The sequence below is a fragment of the Electrophorus electricus genome, chromosome 10 (assembly GCF_013358815.1).
Source record: "Electrophorus electricus isolate fEleEle1 chromosome 10, fEleEle1.pri, whole genome shotgun sequence".
Taxonomy (NCBI): domain Eukaryota; kingdom Metazoa; phylum Chordata; class Actinopteri; order Gymnotiformes; family Gymnotidae; genus Electrophorus; species Electrophorus electricus.
The window spans coordinates 2,559,725-2,577,996 of NC_049544.1; the positions used below are offsets into that span (position 1 = coordinate 2,559,725).

At 37.2% G+C, this 18,272-nt stretch overlaps 2 protein-coding genes across 3 annotated transcripts; one reads left to right on the forward strand and one right to left on the reverse strand.

The window, feature by feature from the left end:
• The first annotated feature begins 664 nt into the window (after positions 1-664).
• On the forward strand, positions 665-4,450 carry pafah1b3. 2 transcript variants are annotated; one of them, XM_027019454.2, is made up of 6 exons: positions 665-769; positions 1,303-1,393; positions 1,509-1,598; positions 2,203-2,319; positions 2,586-2,708; positions 2,832-4,450. In XM_027019454.2, exons 2-6 carry the CDS (start codon positions 1,313-1,315, stop codon positions 3,087-3,089), a joined length of 669 nt encoding a protein of 222 aa, XP_026875255.2. In that variant the 5' UTR covers positions 665-769; positions 1,303-1,312; the 3' UTR covers positions 3,090-4,450. The 2 variants fall into 2 exon arrangements, with proteins under 2 accessions (XP_026875255.2, XP_026875256.1); XM_027019455.2 differs by having other exon boundaries at positions 1,532-1,598.
• A 4,021-nt stretch (positions 4,451-8,471) lies between these two features.
• Positions 8,472-15,467, reverse strand: ceacam1 (CEA cell adhesion molecule 1). The gene is made up of 11 exons (XM_027019470.2): positions 15,413-15,467; positions 14,817-15,074; positions 13,081-13,359; positions 12,306-12,569; positions 11,890-12,165; positions 11,417-11,668; positions 10,095-10,370; positions 9,629-9,880; positions 9,167-9,442; positions 8,708-8,938; positions 8,472-8,554 (listed from the first exon to the last, which is right to left on the reverse strand). Exons 1-11 carry the CDS (start codon positions 15,465-15,467, stop codon positions 8,472-8,474), a joined length of 2,502 nt encoding a protein of 833 aa, XP_026875271.2.
• Positions 15,468-18,272: the final 2,805 nt, after the last annotated feature.

The window sequence follows — 18,272 nt, forward strand, 5'->3', positions numbered from 1 at the left end:
ATCAATTAGTTATCGTTATTTAATTAGCCATTTTTGTCGGCACCAGAATAAATAAAGGTTTTTACGGTTATTCTATTTTCTCATACCTCAGGTGTAGGGCTTGTTTTTGTCCAACACTTAAGGAGAACTAACTAGCTTGATAACTTTTAAATACAGCTACATTATCTATGTTCGCTAGCTAACCTACCTAGCTTGCTGTTTATCTAGTAAAGATCAACATCCTCCCACCGTTAATTTGAACACTCCGTTGCCTGGTAACGTGGATCAGGTGTGTTGGGGGCGTCAGCTAAATTGAGTGCATAGCTTTTTTGGACCCCATTTCAAATGATGCATCAACAATAAATAATTTTTTAATCACTAAATATTTCATTTTTAACGAGTGCACAGCTTTTTCCTTTTTTTACATGCTGATATCTCTGCCAGACCCTCTATAAATCTAACTTATTCAAGATTCTTGAAGAATCCAACCTAGCGTTAGTTATCTGTGATGCATAATATTTACAAGTCATTGACTGTGCGCATATGAAGCGCAGTTCTGCAATACCCAATCACACATATTAATCGTTGCCTTATGAAGACGTAAAAGTAAGTTACAAAAGCTTGTAATTGGTAAGAATGGAAAGTCTTAAATCGAGTAATTTACATAAACGTTTCAAGATGGTCTCTCTGGGCTCGACTTAACATGCCTTGATAAACCCTACGCTGACGTCAATTCCTGGGTTAAGAACAGACTCAGGGGGTTGGTGGTTAGCTGTAGCGCTAGCTACAGGTAAGTACAATTGCAGTTTGTTTATTATTTTAGTCAGTTATTCTAAAGTGTAAAAAAATGCTGTTCGTATTGCGTCTCATAATTGGATATCGTGCTAAATTAACGTTAGCATTGACTGAATAAAATGCACATCAACGACCTAGCTAATTATATAGCTAACTAGCGGTTAGCTAGCTATAAACATTATATGCTTACACGTTAGCCATTGGGTTTAAACGATCCTCAGACTTTCTGCCTGTAACCAAACAATGTGAAAGTCCGAGTACACAAACCCGTGAATTTCAAGCTAACACATTGTTTTAGGTAGAATTGCAGGGTAAATCTGCACCTGTTTCGTTCGCATTACGTTACTCCATTTCATCATGTAATTTTGATGTTCTGTTCTCCCACGCAGCTTACGTTTATCTAATATTTTTAAAGAACAGTTTGGCTGCACTTACATCAGCTGAGTAAAGTAAAATGTTGCACAATTCCATGTAACAAAAAAGATGCTTTAATCCCACTGTATGACTTGTGTATTTGCTTTTTATTAGAGTGACGACAATGAGCAGCGGAGATTCTAACCCTGCAGCCACACCCATACCTTGTGAGGATGTACAAGGCGATGGACGATGGATGTCAATGGTGAATTTGCATATTCATACATACACGTGTGCATAGTGCTCTCTGTTTTGGTTCTGGTTTTCATGATGCGTAGCTTTTTTTAATGTGACCAGTTTATCATTTTCTCTCTCTGCAGCATAATCGTTTTGTCTCTGACAGTAAAGGAAAGGAACCCGATGTTCTTTTTGTTGGAGACTCTCTTGTCCAGTTGCTCCATGAGTTTGAGGTATGCTACACTCTTTGTTCCAATACATACATAAACCACTAACAATTATAAACAATGATTCAGACACATTCATTTACTTATCCATCAGTCTTGAAGTGATCTCAGTATACTTTGAGCACGTGTTGGGAGAATGCGGATGACTCCGACAACTGCGTATCTCGTTTGAGTATTTTATGGAAGTGTCCTGACACACAAGCAGATAAGAGCATCTTAAAATAACTTTTTATATATACAAAGCACCTTGGGCTCACTCACTCATTCACTCACACTTTAGTAGGCTTATTTTTCATAAAGGGGTGCTATTAGTACTAATGTAGCTTTACTACACAACTCCAGTAACTTCAGTACATGAAGCTGCAGTGGCAAGATGAAACAAACAGAAAACTCTTAATAATGAGTAAACCAAAACAGCATCTTTATTTTTCTTTTTAAAATGACATGAATGAAATGTATCAGTAAAATCCTTCCTCTTTCTTTTGAGATTATAATGTTGGGGCAGGGGTAGCAATATCTTCTACATCTGTTAGAGAGAAAACCACTGTTCCCACCCCAATTCAACTACATGTATGTATGCGTATTTTATATAAATAAAATTTGTTGACAGGTGTGGAGAAAGCTATTCTCCCCACTCCATACTCTGAATTTTGGGATTGGTGGTGATGCAACACAGCATGTTCTGTGGAGGCTTAGTAATGGAGAGCTGGACCACATCTCCCCCAAGGTAGACTCTTCTGGCTGCTAATTTGTTGAGATTGCTGTCTATTACCACATATTAATGTGCATTACAGCAAGATAAGCCAAATTCTCTGCAACAGATACAGTTGGTCAATGTATTTATAAGCATCAAGTTGTGTGGCTTTGTTTTTGTTTGTTTTTTTTGTTTGTTTTTTTTTACTAGTATTATAGTAGTTACTGCTATAGTTATTATTGTTATTGTTGCATAGTATTATTGATTGACAATATGACCTTTTTCGCCTCTGTGTGTAGGTGGTTGTGGTGTGGGTGGGGACTAACAACCATGGCCATACCCCTGAGCAGATCTGTGGGGGTATCATGGCCATCATTGATGTGATCAACCAGCATCTTTCTCAAGCTCACATTCTTGTGCTGGTTAGTTCATTCTTCTACTGAGAAATCCTTTCTGTATTCCACCGCTTCACTTTAAGATGCGGAATTGTTTACACCATGAGCAGGTGTCTGACTTTGACTTTGTTCTTCCCTCTTTCCTGGCAGGGTGTTCTGCCGAGGGGTAAGAGTCCAAACCCGCTGCGGGAGCGAAACAAGAGGGTGAACACTCTGGTACAGGACAAGTTGGCGTCTGTGTGCTATGCCTCCTTTTTGGATGTGGATCCTGGATTCGTCCACTCAGATGGCTCCATCTCCCACCAGGACCTGTATGACTATCTCCACCTCACACCACAAGGCTACCAGAAAGTGTGCGAGCCACTGTATATGCGCATTAAAGCCCTGCTAGAGATGCATGCACCCTGACTACTACCTTGAAAACGCACTGGTGCCCAGATTTCCAGAAAGTCTGCCCCACACTGGTATTAAAGCACTATTGGAGATTAATATCCATCACATAGAAATGATCAAGAGCAGCATATAAACATGCACAGGATTTTTGTCTAACACTGACAACCATCCTGACTCCCACTGAATATACTGTTCTATCTATCTCTCTATCTATATATTAAAAAATGTATATAAATAAAAACAGTATAATCACACATGTAATTCACACCACTGCACATTAATTCATGTTCAGTTATCTGCTATAAACAATGTATCTATATAATACATTAAACATCTAAGTGATTAATTACAATTACATTTATTATCTTGTTCAACTACAATGCCAAAATTATGTTGCTTTGCGTGTGTGGTAGATTGGTATGTCATGCCATTTTTGTTTGCCTTTAACTACACTCAAAGGAAAAATATTTTTGAAGCAATGGTTCTGAGTAGAAGTCCATGCTGGAGTCTGCCCAAATAACAATGACAGATGGGTTTTGGCTCTTTTACTTACAAAGAAGAATGAGTGCCATGGATAAATACACCTTTTCACTTTAAAATTTGACACGGAGCCTCCACTCATGTTACCTGGGTTAGAAATGGGATGGACAAGGTTAAGCATCACAGGAATGGAGGAGTAGGCCAGGGGATGTTTCGCATTTGTTGTCAGTGGCTACAATGGTTCTGTGCCTTTTTTTTTTTTCTTTTTTTTTCCCTCTTTTCTCCTGCAATGACCATTATATTTGTGTTTTATGTGTTTATATGCAAGTTGTAATGTCTGTTCTGCAAACTGGAAGCACGGGAGAATTGCACAATGTGTATCGGCAAGAACCCTTTGGGACCAAAAAAAGCTCCGATCCCCATCTATGGGATCAATATCTTTTACCTTGTTTGTGGGTTTCCATGTTCCAGGAAACCTTCAGCCACCAAAAAATGTTAATGAGGAGTAGGTCAATCAGGTATGTTTAGAATACGGAAAACAGTAAAAAGTAGTACAGAAGCCATCCAGGGCTTAACTTGCAGAATTGTTAATTGCAGAATATTTGATTTTGTAAATGGCTCTAATTTGGGAGTCTTTACTCCTATTGCAGTGTACTGGTAACCTGCTTCTCAGTAGTGTCCTTCTCTATGTGGTAATGCTGCTCTATGCTGTTGATGGATGACCTTGGTTACTATTAAACTCTTTTAGTCCTGGACCCTGCATGAGTTGAATTTGGGATCACATCTGGAGTTGCATAATGCAGTACTATGGAGATGCAAATCTGTAAACTAGTTTAGAATTGATACATTTAAATATCTTTCATGTTAAAATACTGTATTAAAACCATGGAACTAGGCAATGCCTTTTTTATTGAGTGAAAATGTTTTGTTAGGCTTCGAGTTAGAATTCCCCATTGCTATATATAGCATAATAAAGTTTACAGGAGTATAAGATGACTGCCCATTAATGTCCTTGTCACCACTGATGATTATGCAGTCTGGCTGCATTGTTCTATTAATGTTGAACATTCTTCATTTACATTTTGCTATAGCAATATGATTGATCATAATTCAGTATCATAAATTGCCAAGAAGACTAAGTTGAACCCTGGACAGTGTAAAGGGTCCATGAGTCAATAAATCATGCGCAAGGAGTCATGATTAATTATAAGGGATTGTGAGAATTTTTCTTCTGCAAATAGATGTTGGTGAAGATAAGAACACTAAAGTTTGTGTTACTGTTCCCAGAACCAAAGGCATGACATCCTCAATCACAGCTGCATTCAGGGAATTTTAGATGCTTAAATAGAGGCAGGCAGACTTGATGAACCTGAGAATCTTCCACCGGCAAATGGAGATATACAGATATCCAACTATATCTGTGTATCTCTGTCAAAGAAAGCGGTAAATCACCTGCGCATATGCTCTCTTTAGTATTTGGTTACAGCTAAAGACAAGCACCATTATCCTGTAAGTTTCACCTTTCATTTATTTACATATGTATTTATTTCTTCCAGTCATTCTTAAGATCTGGTGTTGACAAGCGCAAGCTAAAAATGCCAGTTAGCAGGATACTATTAAAGTTAAACTGAGTTTAAGTTTGACTCAGACTATGTAGTTTGTGTGACTAGTGTAGGCTTTACATATTTTTACTGGATATTTTGTAGTATTTGTGTTTATTGCATCTCTGAGGATTGCTTACTAAATAAAGTGCAGAAGAACTGGACTTCAGATTTGGCCTACAGGAAATTTACATGATTCAAAGGGCTTAGCTTGTCTGGCACTAATGTGGAGTTTTTGCCTGATGATCATCAAGGGTGGTCTATCATTTGTCATATTATTCACCTACTGAAGCGCATTCGTGTCCAGTGAGGATGAATGTGGTGTTAAAACTAACCCATCTTATCCTCCCTGTAAAAACAAGACTATTTTTCTTTCATGACATGACTGTGGTATCTACAGAGGTATCATATTCTGTTTTCTCACAGGTGAGCGGAGGCAATAACGTGACAGCAAAGTTGGAGTGTTCCCTTGGTCTCATAATATTTCAGTTAATTTATAATCCATTATATGGTAAGAGACAAAATGAGTTGCAGTGTGCATTCCATTTTGACAGCATTGCGTTTCAACTAAGATCTTTGGCATGATAAAGTATAAGGATGGATATTTTCATGTCCAACCTGCATGGAAACCCTAACCAGAAAATTTTGCAACTTTGAAAATTTGGCAGCTTGGTGCCTAGAAGATGTGAACTTATTGTCAACGTGTCAGCTCTGATTCTGCTTGTGTTACAGTAAGTTCAGGCATGCTGTATGAAAGCAGACAGCAAGAACCTCTACTTATAAACCCAGAACCTGCTTCACCTCAACAGACAGTGCTTTGCTTAGTCTCTGTGCAGCCCAGGATTCCACCCAGAAATTTAAAATAGTAATTTTAAAAAAACTGATTTGAACTTATTAAAACTTGGTTTCCTGTTTTGAGAGAATATGAGATTCCTGATGTTCCTGATGGTCTTTGCTGTCATGGTGAGCTTCAGCGCTTTTTGTCAAGGTACTGTATTGTATTCCTTATAACTTGGTATAATTTGATATTTTGGTTTTAGTTCTCAGCAGCAGCTAAACCCAAGTAATGTTATACACACACACAAACCATAATGATGAAAAATGAATATCAATGTCTACCTATTTGAAAAACATGCTATGAAAGCTTAAAAAAAGGTTTTCTTGTTCACTTATATACATGGGTGTATTTGTCCTTACAGAACTTACAGACTCACAGCTGTTACTTGTGGATTGTAAGTTGACATGGATTTGTTCAAATTTTCATCAGTGGTCAGGTTGTGTTAAAATATCACTAAGTATGCTAATTTAATAAATATATTTTAGTGAAATCCAGTCAAACAGGCTGATGTTACTGGTGAGTATTAAAATGTGTAACATTTTTACACCAAAGGGAGTATGCTTTTTCTTTGATACTGAATTATTTTCTTCTTAATGGAAAAATTAAACATGAAGTATTGTTTAATACCACAGCCTACACACATTATATCTAACCTGTTTATCTGAGCCATATTAAAAGGGCTTTTAGAACAAAGTGGGTGCAAAATAAATGATTTGCTGAGCAATCCTCTTTCTGTGTACATAATACAGCACCACCAAACCCTGGAGATGCAGTGAGGTCTGCTGATATCAACAGCCAAAACCCCAAGCAGCAGGATGGGTCATGTGCTTGCAGTGGTGAGGAGTGTTAGAGTGCATGGGACTGCAAAAGAGATGGAGCTGCTTATGAACCAGGAGTATAGGACATACTGGGCCTTACAAAAATACACAGAAAGCAGCAAGTGTGTTTTTCTGTAGGTCCAAGCATACTGAGATTAAAACCAGAATATGAGAAAGCAGTGTGAAATATGAATTATTGTTTTGCTGTGTTTTGCTACAAAGCTCCTTTGTTGTCAGTGCTTGGAACACTTGGAACATCTGCTATGTTTTTCATTTATGATTACATTCTCTTGGTTAGATAAGGAGATACTCCAGTTCTCACCATTCTTAGGTAGTATTTACATAATCGTCTTATTTTATCCTTAGGGAAAAATAAAACACAGAGCAAGTGTCCCTGCAAAAATCAACGCCATTCAAGTAAGTCGCTCACTCACACAGGCATCACAGTTGTCTTGTTTTTGTGAATTTTATCCTTCTCAACTAAATTCTTGCTGATTGGTGCTGCTGTTGTTATTGGTGTTCTTCATTTACTCTCAGGGGTACTCTGGCCGGCATGGAAGGCCCAGTACAAGAACAAAGGAAGTTCACCATACAAAAAATGCAAGAAACATAAATCAAAGCTTGTCAGTACTCCAATTTAACACTCATTCTTAATGTCATATTTAAACTCATCTGCTATGCTAATGGTAATTTTTTTCTACTGCTTACAATATTATATATTTTTGTAGCCATGGCTATGCATGCAACTACCCTTTACAAATTCCATAACAAAGGCTGTCATTTTGACCACATCAAAATATTTTATTTTCTATAAATATTATGCATTTTAAGTACTGACTCTTTAAATCACTGAAATAGCATTGTTCTACTGCTGGCCTATAAAATTAAGATATAAAGATATATTTACAATTACAGAGATATAGAATTAACACAGTTTTCACAAACACATGCTCTGTATTGTGAAACATAATATAAACTATATCAAAAAGCATTCTGTTTGTATTGTTTCCATTATGTATAAATTCAAAACAACAAAAGTACACAATATTCATATATCTGTTAATAGGTAAGTATAAATACAGTACGTTAAGGCAAAATACAGCCAGAAATATAGACTGGCATTAACTAAATTGTGTACTAAATTCATGTTTTAGTTTAATTTTAAAAGAATTTTAAGGTCTGAAGAAATGCATTGGAGATCTCAACAATTGTATTTATCTCAGTACAGCCAGTAAAGTAGGAGGAGTATACCCTGTATAAACACGGCGGATATGTATTACACCAGTCTACCTTTTACCCTGACTTTTTTTGTGGATCTAGTACTTTTGTGTGCACTACTGGTGGAGGTACCAGCAGGATAATTGGATTGCTCATCACTTTTGCCAAATATGAAATTCCTGAGATTTGTCTGGTAGGCACCATTTTTCAAGCATGTAGAATCAGTGAAATATTTCTGGAAACTGGTATCTTTGGAGAAAAAGCTGATAAATTTAATCAGATTTTCAGTATACCTTATAGGTAACTCCAAGCGTATTGATTTTGCTATTACAATGCATCTGAGAAACTAAAACTGATTTAGGGTCCTTCTTGAAACTGTTTCTGGAAGAGAAGGATTTATTTATACAAACAAACAAACAGAAAAGAGTGATCAGTATTCCACTTACAACATTGACACAGCAAGAATAAACACAAGGCTGGTAGTCAGCAGTACACTAGCTTGAAGAGGGACCACTGCACTGGGATCTGTAGAGTAGATACATGATATGGTGAAAAAGCTGCCAATAAATCCATAATGAACTAAGATTATAAAATGCCACATAATCCAAAATGTTTTTCTGCATAAACCTTCGATCAAGCATTTGTAATCTTTAATCATGTGAAGATTTGCTATGTTACCTGAGTTAATGTAGACACCAGAGAGTGTGACATTGGTCAGCGGGTTTCTGGCCACACAGGTATAGTTGTTGCCCAGGGCCGACATGGAGATGATTATTTTGGCCCCCTCTCGAACATCAGTGCCGTTGTCGACAATCCAGTAATAAACACTCTGTGGCTGAGACTTTGCATCACAGGTCAGTGTAATGTCATTCCCCACTTCAACTGTAATCATCAGGTTCATGGGCCCATCTGTTCAGCAAGAGAACAGGGAAAGTCAGGGATCAATGTTTTATCGGTATAAAGGGCATACATCATACATGTATCTTTGGAACAACTATGTCTCGAAGGGCTGTGTGTTTATTATCCAGATTACTAACCCAATCGTGGCTAAATTTGTGTGTAGTCTCTTTCGCATACTAGAAGCTTCAGAAGTATAAAGCAAATAAAAAGGTGAAAATTACAGAAAAACTCACTTACAGTTAGCAGTTAGCTTGTACGATTTACTAACGTGATTTCCAATTGCATTTTTTGCAGCACACTGATATGTCCCATCATCGATAATCAGCAGAGGTTGGAAGGCCAGAGTGGTGTTGTCCATAGAAACAGTGGCAGTGCGTGTTGTATTGAATTTCAGGCCATCTTTAAGCCACTGAATGCTGCTGTAAAAACCTGTTATGTTACAGAAGAGCTGCAGATCTTTGGATGCCAGAGGAATGAGCATGCTTGGAGTCACCACCACGGAGTAGATGCCCTCTGAAGAAAAAGCACAGGGCAATATTTCACCAAAGTGGTACATCTGACTAAAATCATTATATAGGAGAAAGATGAAATTGTGCAAAAGATGAAATTGCATTTGCTTATTATTTTCCACCCTGTTGAGAGCTGATGTGACAGTTCTTGATGTAATAAAATATTAGGCAAAATTGGATAAAAACCTACCAATGACAGTTAGGTTCCATGTAGCACTGCTGCTTCTGTTTGTGATGTTATTGTGGGCCATGCAGGTATATTGTCCACTGCTGTTTAATGAAAGAACTCCGGTCTCAAACACGGGGCCCTTTGCAACATTGGAGCCACTGAAGTACCAGGTGTATTCACAAGGAGGTCGAGAGGGGGCAGAGCAGTTCAGTGTCACACTCGAGCCTACCTCTGCTATGTCTGGGCCAGAAATTGTAGAGGACCATGGACCATCTAGGAAACAAAGTGGCAAAGATGTCATATTGCTGTCTGCTGAAATCTTTACTTGACCTAAACTGTTAATTGTAAACCTTTTCTTTATTATGAAACAGCCAAAAGGTAGGAGATAAGACATGTTTATGCAAAAGTTTAAAGCAAATAAGTAAAAAAACAATTATGCTTCATTACAGTTTATTTTAAAGGAAATAATGATATCTATAATACTCACAGTTGACTATCAGTCTGTAGGACCCACTGGTCATGTTGCTCACAGAGTTGCTGGCTACACACTGGTAATCTCCATCATCAGAGAGAGTGAGCTGGGTGAGTGTGAGTGTCTTGTTTTTGTTGGAGAGGAAGATCCTGCTGTCAGAATGCAGGTACAGCCCATTCTTCTCCCAGTAAGTGGAGTCCACAGGACCCACGATGTCACAACTCAGAATGAAGGACATGTTGAAGATGGGCTGGTTGCTAGAAGGCAGCACCATTGCAGATGATATTATGTCTAGAGAAAACAGATTTTTAACAGATTTATTTTTTACATTCATTTAATTACCTTAATTTACATTCATTTAAATTCATTTATTAGTAGTTTTAATATCGCTGAGTGTCTTGTTGAATTTTCTGTTGCATGTATTTGTTCTGCAAGTATGTGACCTTGTGCTTCTTAGGAAAAACATTTAACTGCATTCTGCATTCTTCATTGCTGGTCTTCAATGTCTTACAACAGAAAGCATTATGTTATGACATTTATATCATATGAAGTAGTCTTAAGCCCTACTCAGATGAGAAGTTTTAAATGGAGACGTGGAGTAACCTAATATTGCTACAGGATGTCTGTAAAATGTATGACTGATTCGCATGGGATAAGAAATCTGACTGATGGGAGTGACTTCTCCATTTACTGACGTCACCTCTTATAACACTCTTATAGTAATAATTAAGGGTTAGTTTGAAAATTAGCAGGCATCATGTTCATAACACGTATGTAGGTTATAGGCCTTTACTTAATTAAGCTGCCGGAAGCATCTAGCTCGTCTTTTGCATTTGAATGTTGTACGTTGTACAACACCTGAGGTTTGCCACAGACTTGAACGATCCTAGGTATCTGTGCCATGCATGTCGAAACTAAATGCTTCTTCAAGTGCATCCATACTTGAGAAAAATTGTGGAAAACTCATTTTCCACAGGATATGACAATCGGCATGGGATTAATATAACCTGGGGTTATATTTTATGGTTCGTTTTACTGAAGGTAAATGGCGCTTGAATTTTACTGACGTGGGAGCATGCAGTCAGTAAAAATGTCTCACATGGCACATTCGGATGGGACTAAAATCTGTGAGAAAAGCTGGTAATAATTACATTACCGCACATTCCCTTGTAAAACGATTCATGTCTGAATAGGGCTTTAAACTGTTTATAGACTCTTGGTTGATGTGTAGAAGTTGCTATACTGTATAACGAATATAAGGAATAAAAAATGTCTTTTTAGGGCAGAAAAAAAGCAGTCCATGTTCAGTTTTGGTCATACAAGACATTTTATCCCACCAATGACAGATAGGTTCCATGTGGCCTTGCCACTCCTGCTTGTGATGTTATTGTAGGTTATGCAGGTGTATTCTCCACTGTTGTTCAATGAGAGAGCTCCAGTCATATACGTGGTGCCCTCTGCCACCTTTGAGCCATTGAAGTACCAGGTGTATTCACTGGGAGGTTGAGAGGAGGCACAGCAGTTCAGTGACACTGAAGACAATACTGCTGCAATGGCTGGACCAGAAACTGAGGTGTTCCATGGTCCATCTTTGAGATAAAGAAATGCATAAATTAATACTTTAAACTATTAATGCTCTTTTTCCTTTTTATATCATTTTGGTTGGCTAATATTTAAGAATAACAGCATTTGTAAGTACTGCTAAGGACATTCTTCAATCAAGATGTTTTCTCAAAATCAGTGAAATAATTTTTTCAGATGTCACAGGCTTTAAATGAAGGGAGACTCTAGCAATGTTTATAATACTCACAGTTGACCATCAGTCTGTAGGACCCACTGGTCATGTTGCTCACAGAGTTGCTGGCTACACACTGGTAATCTCCATCATCAGGGAGAGTGAGCTGGGTGAGTGTGAGTGTCTTGTTTTGGTTGGAGAGGAAGATCCTGCTGTCAGAATGCAGGTACAGGCCATTCTTCTCCCAGTAAGTGGAGTCCACAGGACCAATGATGTCACAACTCAGAGTGAAGGACATGTTGAAGATGGGCTGGTTGCTAGAAGGCAGCACTGTAGCAAATGATACTGGGTCTAATTGACAGATGAATAGATGTTTCATTAGTCACTATTAGCACAAATCTTCCCAGATTGCTGAAGCTATGCCGCTTGATTTCATAAAATATTATACTCAACAGGAAAGAAAGACCAATGTTTATAAATTGCAATCTCACCAAGGATGAGGATGGTTTTGTTGGTTGTAGTGTATCTGAGAGTGACTGTATTGTGGGCAATGCAAGTGTAGCTTCCTGTTTGGTTCTGAGATGCATTTGTAAGCTGCAAGCTTTGTCCAGATGTATTAAGAAATACATTATTGTTGGACCAGAGGAACAAAGCTGGGGGACTGGAATCAGCAGAGCAGGTCAGAGTGATGTTTGATCCTGAAATGTACCCAGTCTTCTTTGGTATGACTATCATTGTCAGATTACTGGGACCATCTAAGGGGACAAAATACACAGTTTCATCTGCCCAAGAGTCCAGTCATTGTGGAAAAATATGTTCTTTCTAAATAATACACACTGAATATCCAAGTATAATGCAAAAATATCTTGTTAAATAAAATCAAACTGAGTGCAGATGTTAATATCTAACAAGTTATGTTTTTTATAAGATTGTTTATAATTTATTTAAACTATTTCTAGACATTTTCTATCAATCTTACTGAGTGAAGTTGGAAGATAATGTTACCTCCTCAGCCATTTATTTATTAGACTTGATAAAGTTTCGACAAATAGGTAAAATAACAAAGACTTACACTTATGGCATTTAGCTGACAAGTACCTTAACCACTGAGCTACCACTGCCCTGTATAATTCAGAGGCAGATATTTTGAAGTGTAAGGCCCTATAGGAGATTCATAATTTATATATTTTTATTTGCAGTGTCCGCTATGAATTGCTTCTGCCAAGATCATGAACTACTCCAACATAAGTGCAATGCCATACTCACAGCTGATCTTGAGGTAAATAGTCCCACTTGTTCCATTACTGATACCATTTGCCACGATGCAGGTGAAAGGACCCTGGTCATATCTTGTCAAATTGGTAATAGTAAGAATACGTCCATCACTACTAAGCTGAACACTGCCCCCACTCGTGAGCTCAGAGCTTCTGTTGCGCCATGAGAATTCCAACGGTGTTCCGTGGGCGGAGCAGGTGAATGTAACACTGTCATTAAACTCTACCAGATTGGTCTGACTCACTGCCAGAGATACATTTGTGATAGGCTCTGCAAATCACAAACACAAGGAAACCACTAGTTTCAAATTGCTACTTTGTAAAACTTTGCTACATTAGGTATTATCAAAATGCAGAACATACTAATTACTTTTCTTCTCTCACTGGATATCATTAACCTGTCCATGGGCTTCAATCACTCAAAATGGTCTTGCACAAGTATAGCATAAAGATCGTTCAACAGTTCATTGGTTTATAGTTATAGTGTGAGTCACAGATGGCTATCACAATGTATTCGCAGCATTTATTTTAGCATATAACATGCTACATTTGAATTGGATAGATGGTATTTTTGCTGTATTTGCTTCAGTTGATGACTTTGGAACAAAGTGTACATTTAAAATGTCAGTCTCTCTCTCTCTCTCTCTCTCTCAGCCTTTATTGTCAGACAAAATGCCCTGTGAACTCCTGTTCATAAACAGGACAACAATTGTACATGCACATACTGTGCCAATATTTAGATCAGTGATTATGTATTTTCCCTGTAGGCCCATGATTCATTACTACCAGATCTCAAAAAGAATATGTGTAAATTGAATAAAGATGATGTTGGACTTTCTTGTGAATGAGGTTCTAGAAAAAGCCATAACAACTGAACCTGGCTATATAACTCAAAGTATGTTAACTATGTACCTAACTATTCATATGAATTTACACTGACAGAATCCTTTCAAAACCAGAAGGTAGTCTAAAAAAACTATTAAAAATTATATAAGCTATAAGATGGAGAGAGAATGATAATGACTGTATGTCTTCACAGCAATTTTGAATTTTGATATGAAGAAGTCTGTCAGGCTGAACAGGCAGAAGCAGAGTTGAGTGTAGGTTAATCCAAAGGGTTAATGATAAGGCTGACCAAACAGGCAGACAGTGCAAAAACGAAGCTGTGAAAACAGTTAATGGTCAAAACCAGGTCGAAAAGAAAATTAGACAGACTGGGCAGACAAGGGCAAAAACAGAAACCAGTAACTAAAACCAAACAAACAGAGAAACAAAATAACATGCAGGGACAAAACCGTTCAGAACATGCTAGCATACACCAAATAAGGCTTCACAAAGACAAAAAACATGTCTTAAATACACTGAAATAATTGGGAACAGGTGAAATCAATAAACAGGGAAATTGAAACAGACATGCGTGATCATGGCAGTCCAAGAAGAAGCAGATGTGACAAAAACACAGATGTTACACTTCTGCATACTTAAATTCAGTGTACTGATTTCTTTGTTTATTGTTTCAAGAAAATAAAAATAATAATCTGTTTGTAAATAATCAACAGGGTCAATAGTGTGTGAAAGTTTTGTTAATTACATAGTAATTGGTAATTAGGGTCATAATCTCTGTTAGAATAATTTAAGGATATGGGTTAAGATAATTATGGAGAAAGAATGTATTATTATTTACGTGTTTGGCTGGTTTGGTGTCATGTTACATATTTGGAAACTTACCCTGAACAGACAGTGCAACTTCTGCTCGTAAAGGTGGGATCGCACCTTGGAGTGTGTAGCGACCAGAATCATTCACTTGTAGGAAACACAGGGAGAGCTGGAGACTGGAAGAGTTGAATGACACCCGACCTGGAGAGCTGCCTTCCAGTATGAAATTTCCCGGGTACCAAAACACCATGACATTGTTTTCAAACAGCCAATTACCAGCTTCAATGTTCGTTGCCGGGTTCAGTGTCAGAGTGACATTTCCACCAGCAGCTACAGGGTTTGAGGATGGAACCAATGTCACAGGATATACACCTAATATAGAGAAAAAATCATTATTTTCTATCATACCAGTATGGTTACTTTCCTCAGTTTCAGTGATGAATTTTTCTCAGGCAAACACATGACCAGGCTTCATATAATATAACCAACCAGAATACTTTAGATCTACTATAAACAAAACTTTAGACAGAAGTTCTCTCTTTGAGGAAACACCACTATTATGTGTCCTACAATACCTAATGCAAACACTTGTATATGCTGTTTTGTTATACTGAAGTATGAAAAATAACTCTTTATTTATAATTAATTAAAATATTAAATATAAATACCAGTTATGTAGATGATGAGGAAAAAGGTGAAGCAGGAGAAGAAGTTATACTCCATTTTGGCAATCCAATTTGGAAAAAGCCTCCCTACTTCACAGTACACCTAATGGACGTGAGTCTGGACTTTTGTGGAGTAATACAGGAATGATGCAATGATGCAGTCACCAGTGGCTGTGTTTCCTATGTTCAAATATTTGCATAGCTATTGCATTAGCAGTGATATATGCGTTATGTGTGACCCAACCTATCCCAAATCTCCACCCTAACCCATGCAAGCAGATACACACGCACACAGAGAATTGGGATTACAGGTTGGGTTGGATGTGGTGTATTGAACAGTGGTAACACACCTGTTTCTAGCCAGTGTTTTTAACATTACCACAAAAGGGGGTCTCCTAGCAAGAGCTCAGACCTTTGGGTTTATTTGAATGGTGTTCCACATTTGTATTTGGTAAACTAATCTGACTAATGATGCTCAAACAAAAAAGAGGTGAAGAGGTGCAGGATGGATCTTCCACTTTTTGTCTGCCATTTCAAAGTGGTTGTTATTCATGGTAATTTAGTTTTTTACAGTTACATAGTAGTTTGTTTTGAAGAGTCGGTCAGAGTATACTTTTAAATTAAGCAAATAAATAGCATTGCAGCAATATAAACTAATAATACTATTTATTAACAACAACAACAATAATAATAACAACAATAATAATAAGCGATGATCAATAATCAAAGATAATTATCAGTTGCTGCATAATACGTGCAGAATAAAAATACTATTTTTTTTCATTTGATATGTAAAACTATATGATTTGACTTCATCCATAAAATTTGATTCTATTGTTCAAAATATGCCATTATTCAACATTTGAAGGCTGACCTGTTCTTTAGTTTAAGTTAACATACATTAAAATGCATCCATTCCTTCAGAACTAGGCCATAACATTGGATCTCATACAAACAGTATCAGAACATACACAATATGTATAAGAACATGCTAAAAACACACAGTGTCAATATGTTGGTGCCTCTTTTTATTTTAAACAATAATAATCTTTTTGAAAATTCTTACAATCTGCTGTTACTTCAAAATAAATTTCCATCTCAACTACAAGTTCCATAGATTATATCTGTCCCTGCCTCCTTGGAAAATGCTCAGTCATGTCAAATAGTGTTGACTCAGGCTCATTATTGCCTACGTTGTTCTGTTCCTAAATATGGGTCATTTAAAACACAATTCATACCCGTTTTTAAAATGTCACTCAGAGAAGCACATTTTGTGCTTTTATCCCTTTTTGTAAGTAACCATGTCTGGGTTCTCATAGGAAAGTTTTTAGTTTGCCTTATTTATGCTTATCCCAAGAGATACATTCATATTGTACAATATAGGCAATATTTGCCTTCACTCACAAAGCCGTGACACCCGTTTTATACTGAGAAACAAGCAATGAGTAATTTGACTAATTCAGGTGGATTACCAATTTCATTGCAGGCTTCAACGACAATATATGATTACAGACTCACAATGTGGCTAGAAAGGCTGGAACCCACCTCCCACGCTATGGTCTCATCAACAGTAAATTTGCACAGTACCCTATGTAACCTGTGTATATATCTCAGCGCCCAGGTGTGCACGTACATGGCTTATTAATGCACAAACAGTGAGCATCAAAAAAGTCCCCTCCTCCTGAAGCAATATGTGAGTCAGTATTGTGGCTTGCTTTTAAAATAGAAGAAGCAGGTGCTTCTCAGTTACAAATATTTGAACCAGATAAGATTTAAGAAGTCAGTTATTTCATCTTCCATGAACTTGAAATGATCTAGTAAGTTTAACATCCCAGGAACAACTCAGATATAGTTCTGGTGATACCTAGAGAGTAAGAAACGTTGCTCTCCAGAATTACTGGTACCCTTGGTAAAGATGAAAAAAGCTTTGTATTAATGTCCTTGATTATGAATGAACACATATTTTTAATGTCAAGGAAGAACAAATCCTTAAAGTTTTGCCCATCTGACCAACTGTTTAAATAATATTGGTCATCAGTGATCTTGTGGCCAGACTCTGAGAATTGATGAATGGAGTAGGTGAGACCTTGCACATATAAAGTTTGTAATTGAGCACCTATAAAATGCACCTGTAAGATTTCCATAATGAAGCAGCCAGCAAGTGTTTGTAAAAGGTAGAGACTTTTAATAAAGTGTTTGGTAATTCTATATTCTCAGTCATGTTTTACCTTTTATAAGAATATATAATGGTGGCTTATGATTCCTCCCGAACAGGCTTCTGAAGTCTTCAGGGGGTCGGAAAGGCTCTTCGGAAGGTGCATTTATAGAAGAATTAAAGAGAAAAACTGTTTTTTGTTTGTTTGGTTGTTTTGTTTTGTTTTTGCATCAAACATAACGAGCTGGGTCAAGTACACAAATAGAAAGTTAGTGTAAAGTATGTTCATGGATCTCTGACACTGTGCAGCTGTTCTTATTCCATATGAATTAATTGTAATTATTAATTATAATTCACGTAAAAGATTAGCATAATCAAAATCTGCATGTTATCCCAGTCCCCTGACCTCCACTGACCTGGGGGTTGAGAGGAAAGGGATGTCCACAAGTAAAGGTCAAGGGCCTGGAGAGAAGATTCCTCTATATAAACTTTCCAACCTTAGCTAGCATTTTAAGAAAAGACTCTTATCTTGGCAAAAGTAGGGTGCATAAAGTAACGCACAGCGATGCATGCATTTGTACAAAAGGAAATACTAAATGTTTGATTTGATAAAAAATAAAGCAACACACTGCTTTTTTTAACCATGTTTATCAAAGCAATTGAAAGTTCTGGTGAGTAAACGTACATGTTCACTCTTGTTGTATGAAA